The sequence below is a fragment of the Tupaia chinensis genome, unplaced genomic scaffold, assembly GCF_000334495.1.
Source record: "Tupaia chinensis unplaced genomic scaffold, TupChi_1.0 Scaffold000627_1, whole genome shotgun sequence".
Classification (NCBI taxonomy): Eukaryota; Metazoa; Chordata; class Mammalia; order Scandentia; family Tupaiidae; genus Tupaia; species Tupaia belangeri.
The window spans coordinates 3,550,289-3,556,340 of NW_006160147.1; the positions used below are offsets into that span (position 1 = coordinate 3,550,289).

Sequence of the window (6,052 nt, forward strand, 5' to 3'; positions counted from 1 at the left end):
TCTGAAAGCATTGAAATAGATGAGATTATCTGAGGTTCCTTTAACCTTAAGAATTAACATACTTGGGCCAGCAGTGGTATGATGGTTAAGGTGCCAGATTCCCACATGGTCGACCACAGTTAGAGTCCTGGACCCGGTGGCTTGAAACTCATGCCAGGCATGTGTGCATATATGCCCAAAATCCCCAGGGGAGAATGGGAGAGAGAGGGACTGCGGAATGGTTATCCCCCCTGGGGGTGATTTCTTGCTTTCTGTTTCTCTGTCTCTCTGGTGAGTGTGCACACCCTATAGCAACCTCTCTCCAAAAAAAAAAAAAAAAATCAATTATACTTAATTTCTAGCTACAAAAAGATTAGAGGTTCCTATCACCTCAGCACTCCAACAAGGAGTAGGACCTACCTTTAAACTCCATGTTGGCAGCATCATCCAGAAGTTCTTCCTTCATGGTGTTAAGTGTCTCAACAATCATATCCTTCATTTCCTCCTGCTTTCGGTTGGCAATATTCATCAGTGATTCATACAACTCGTTCTCCTTTTTTCGAGTATATTCCAGGCGCTTGGGCGTAATCTGCAGGTCCCGCTGCATGTCGAAGGCCTGGTTAATGAAGATGTCGAGGCAGTGGCAGTGCACGAGGTTCAGGGCCCTGGCTGCGTCCACCAGACGAGCCTGCAGCACCTGGTGCGAAAACATGCCCAAGTGTCTCAGCTTCTCGCTCTGTTCCACCAACATGCTCTGAGCTTTAGTGTCTGGACCGGGCGCCCCACAGTTCCAGTGACTGCTGCTCAGATAGCCCAGGTCGACTAGCTGGTGATAAAGTGGCGATCTTTCGCTCTCCGTTCTCCTGGCAGAGGAGTCTATTATCTCTGAGCCCAGCGTCGGCACTTTGAAGAAGAACACAGGTAAAGAGAAGTACTTCCGGATTTCCTGAAGCTCTTGTTCATCCCTCTCAGAGAGTTCATCTTTGTGGAGTGCATAGGTTATCACAGGTAAGAAGTCATTCACCAAGTCACTCAGAACATCCACTGTGGGCCGGAGGCCTTGGCACGGTGCCACCAAGATGTCCACCTCCTGGAAGGGGAAGAAGGTCATTATCAGCACCTCAGGGTCAGCACCGGCCCTCGCCTCCCCAGAGTTGCACACTGAGGCCAAAATCCAGATCTACGATGAAGCAGCCAGAGTTCAGTACGCCCCAATCATCTGTCCGCCTCCTTCCTCAGTCCCCACCGCGCCCTGGTGCAGCCGAGGAAGGCAGGCACTCATCTACAGCAGTGAAACAAGTAAGGAGAAAGGATGACAGTCCCCTTTGGCCATTTCACATTAAAAAACAGAACAAAAAAACTGGTCCTGGGACCAGCAGATGGTATAATGGTTATGTCACTGGATTCCCACACGGGTGACTACAGTTCAAATATTGAACCCAGTGCCTTGAAACTCATGCTGGGTGCTTGTGCATGTGTACCCAAAATCTGGAGTGGAAAACGAAGGAGAAGGGATTGCATCATGGCCATCCCCATCCCCTTGGGGGATTTCTTGCTTTCTGTGTCTTTTTTTTTTCCCCCTCTCTCTCTCTCTGGTGAGTGCACACACCCTATAGCAAAAATCTCTTAAAAAAAAAAAAAGAAAAGAAAAGAAAAGAAAAGGAACTGGTCCCTGCCTTCCTCTGTTGCTTGGAAGTTCTCATTGATTTCCTCTGACGAAGGAAAAGGGCAAATAATAGAAAAAAAGGAATGTTATGGAAATGATTAGTCTGTCTGGAACATCCCTCCCCCTCTCGCCCTCCTCTCACAACCTTGCTAACCTGGTTAACTCTCAAGAACCCTACTCTCAGTCTGTCCTATTGTACAACCCCACGCACTCTTTACTTCTCCTTTCTTAATGTTGAATGCATTTATAATGTATAATTTACTTATTCAAAACCCCTTTTACCCCCACTAAACTCTGTAAGGGCAGGGACCATGTCTATCTGGTTTACTAGTGTAACTCCAGTGCCTAGCACATGGTAAATTCTTTTTTTTTTTTTGGTGAGGCTTTTGCTATAGGCCGAGTACACTCACCAGAAAGACAAAGAGAGACAGAGAGCTAGAAAGCGAGAAATCACCCTCCAGGGGGGATGGCCACGCTGCAATACCTTCTCCTCCATTCTCCTCTCAAGATCTTGGGCATGCACGCACACACGCCCAGTCTGAGTTTTAAGACACCAGGTCTAGGACTCGAACCACAGTCGACTACATGGGAGTTCAGCGACATAGCCATTACGCTAACTGCTGGTCCCTAGCACAGGGTAAATTATCAATATTGTTGAATAAGTCAATTCAGCAGCATAAAAGCCAGCCTTGCTAAATAGTACTGTCTTATTCTAAGAGTTCATAGGAATGCCCAAGTTTTACTACCTAAGTCTTAGTAATACCTTTAAGAATATGCTCACTTGGGGGGCCAACTGGTGGTGTAATAGTTAAGGCACTGGACTCCTATATGGCTGGCCCCAGTTCAAGTCCTGGACCCGAGGCTTGAAACTCATGCGGGGTGCGTGTGCCTGCATGCCCAAAATCCCAAGAGGAGAATGGAGGAGAAAATACTGTGGCATGGCCATCCCCACAGGGGGTGATTTCTCGCTTTCTGTCTGTATCTACAGCAAGCACATGTGCCCTACAGCAAAAAGTTCTCAACAAAAAAAAAAAGAGAGAGAGAATATGATCACCAAGATTTGCCTTTCTAGTATCTAGTGTCTACATTACTGGGAAAGGCAATGTCATTTACAGAGGGGGTGGCCAACAATGGGTGGAGCTGCCGGGAAAGTGCTTTTTAGGGAAGAGAGTGATTCTACCAGAAGTACGCCCTTTGGCCTTACTCTTCCTTGGCTTGGAGCACAGATGTGGTCATCTAGCAGCACTGCTAAAACAACCTGAGGGTGGAACCCAGAGCTAAGGATGATGAAACAAGAAAGAGGGATCCCATCCCTGTTGACCACAGAGCTGATGACAGCCCTCAGGTCCTAGCTTTAACTTCTTTTATGTGAAGAAAATCAACCCTCTATTGAATATTTTGCTTAAGGCTCTTGCATTTGATGATCTCTTTTTTATATACAATTGAACTCAATCCTAACTGATACATACAAGTTCCTATGGACTTGCTTTAGAACAAACCATTCACGGGGCCCTTTTCTTAGCCTGGCAGTGCTTGCTTTGTGTTCTAATTCTTTCCTGAGAAATTCTGAAGAGGTTAAGAACATTTATGGCCATCCAGTACCTAGTTTGCATCTCTGTCCCTCTGAAATTGTTGCTTTACCTAGCACTCCAGATGCAAAGGGTTGACACAATTCCTGCGCCTTCAGGGGTCTGAAAACTCCAAATCAATTCTCGCCAGAAGTTTAGCATATTTTACAAATTTAGAAAAGAATGCAACACAAATATCTACTCATGTTTGTATCCTTAACAGTTATCAGATGTTGAATATTTATTTGTAATCTAAAATAATCCAATATTTTCTTTCAGATCAATACATGTTAAGTGTCTCTTAACCAAAATGCTTAGGACCAAAGTGTTTCTGATTTCAGTTGTTGTGGATTTGGAAATATCTTCATATATATCATGAGATTTCTTGGTATTGGAACCCAAGTCTAAACACAAAATTCATTTATGTTTCACATGCACCTTACAAGAAGACTTCAATAAATTCACTGAAAAAAATGGAATTAAAATATGAGTTTATTTTTGTGCAAAAAAATTTTAAATCTATGTATAGTTTTTTCATAATAAACATTTTATGCAAACCTTTTAAGTACCCCATGTTTACAGATAGCCTGAAGATAATTTTTTTTTAAGAGAGATTCTTGCTATAGGGCATGTGCTCTCTTTGGGGAGACAAAGAGAGAGAGACAGGAAAAGAGAAATCACCCCCAGGGGAGATGGTCACACTGCAATCCCTTCTCCTCTATTCTCCTCTTGAGATGCTGGGCGTGCCTGCACTTGCGCCTGGTGCAAGTTTCAAGCCGCCAGATCAGGGACTCAAACTGCTGTCACCATGTGGGAGTCCAGCAATGAAACCATTATGCTATCTGCTAGCCCCAACGTGAAGGTAATTTTATAAACTATTTTTGTATTGCAGCATTTTCACTGCAACCCATCACATGAGGTCAGGTATGGAATTTTCTACTTGTGGTGTTATGTCAGTGCTCAAAAAAGTTTTGGATTCTGGAACATTTCAGATTTTGGATTTTCACGTTAGGGACACTCAACCTGTATTCTGTTTTCTTTCCTTCCCTGATTTGAGCAGTAGTTATTTTTTTTTAAATTTTAATTATTCATTTATTTAATTCATTTGTTATTGTTTTTTCATTTGACTGGAGAGAGACAGAGAGAGAGAGAGACAAAGGGAAAGGGAGTAAGCAAGCCACCAGGTCCAGGACTTGAACAGTGGAGGCTGTGTGGGACTCCAGCCCTTTAAACACCACACCACCTGCTGGCCTGAGCAGTAGCTATTTTTAATAAAAGATTACTAAAATTCAAAATCTGGGACCACTTCTTACTTGATATCTTTAGTGAGGTAAGTAAGACCTATAAAGCCTGGGGAATGCCAGCCTATTATGTTCTATTTCATCCATGCTGACACTTGATGTGTGTGTTATTTTTTATCTTCTTTATTCCCAGCAAAACGCAAAGGTCTCACCTTCTTTTCCAACAAAGAACTAAGCTCTCTCAGTCATGTAACTGTCATTCGACTGGTGCTCTGAGCTTCCTAAAGCAAAAAGTGCTTTTAGCATCTCACTATTTGTAATTTGAACAAATACTGCAAAAATCCACCTACTCTCCACCCAAGCCCAGACCAAGAAGAAATGTGCTGTTTAATCTGTGCCTCAAATTGCATGGAATGCTTTCTGGTTGGAGGACTAGCTCGACATTCATCTCACCATTTGAAACAAATCCCCTTTCACTACCCTGAAACACAAACTAGTTTATGAATCACTCCAGTGAGGCATATTCAAAAAGTTGTTAAATGAGACATTTTAAGGTGAAGGACAGAACACACAATTGCATAAATGCCAACATTCAAATAACATATAACAATTAAAGACTAAAAAAGAATTCCTATAGGAAGCCATTTGGCAGCATAGTGGTTAAAGCATCTAGATCCCACATAGCCAACTGTGCAGTTCGAATCTCAGGTCTGGTGGCTTGAATAAATACTGGGCATGTGTATGTGCATGCCCAAAATCCTGAGAGAAGAATGGAAGAGAAGGGATTACAGCGTAGTCATTCCTCCTGGGGGGGTGATTTCTTACTGACTCTTCCCCCATCATTTTTCTCCAGTGAGTGCAGGAGCCCTGTAGCAAATTTAAATATAAAATAAAAGATTAACTGTTTCAAAACCAAAGTAAGCATCTTCTAGAAAATTTTCAGGAAAAATGTTGTTTCCTTATTTATTTGATGAATTTTTCTTCAACTTCTAAAATAAATGCCCAGGTTTTCCTCAACAGATCATTTCACATACGCAACAGAACCATTAATCAAAGCTGCCCGGTCCATTTGTAGGAACAGTATCTTTTAGTTTTTTAAAATTTGCTAGAGGACAGCTCCCAGAAAAGGTAGTAAGAGAAAGGGAAAAGGGAAATGAGAAAGGAGCCCCCCCATGGGGGATGGTCACACCACAATTCCTTCTCCGTCTCCCCCACCTTTAGGGATTTGGGGCAAGTACACACAGGTGCCTCATGTGTTTCTCAAGCCGAGCAGTTGGCCCTGTGGAATCCAGTCGCCTAAGCCACCATGTCACCTGCTGGCCCAGAATAATATCTCTCTTTTCTTTTTAAAGAATTATTCATTTATTTATTTTTTATTATTATTATTAATATTTTAACTTGACCAGTGAGAAAGAGAAAAAAAAGAGAAAGTGAGAAAGCAAGCCACCAGGTCCAGGACCCAAACCGTGGTAAGCCATGTGGGGAGTCCAGGCCCTTAACCACCATACCACCTGCCAGCCTCACAATATTCTTTTTAAGAGACTAGTTGACTTTGCTCATATACACAAATTCACTAAAAAAAAAAAAAGGATTAAGGG

At 42.8% G+C, this 6,052-nt stretch overlaps 1 protein-coding gene across 1 annotated transcript in view; it reads right to left on the reverse strand.

The window, feature by feature from the left end:
• The window catches only part of DSTYK (dual serine/threonine and tyrosine protein kinase), a gene marked incomplete at its 5' end in the record, with an annotated part of 68,266 nt that overhangs the window by 24,248 nt on the left and 37,966 nt on the right, over window positions 1-6,052 (reverse strand). Inside the window, 1 exon segment of the mRNA XM_006159353.3 lies at window positions 400-1,069. Within this exon segment, the coding sequence (XP_006159415.2) occupies window positions 400-1,069 (670 nt within the window).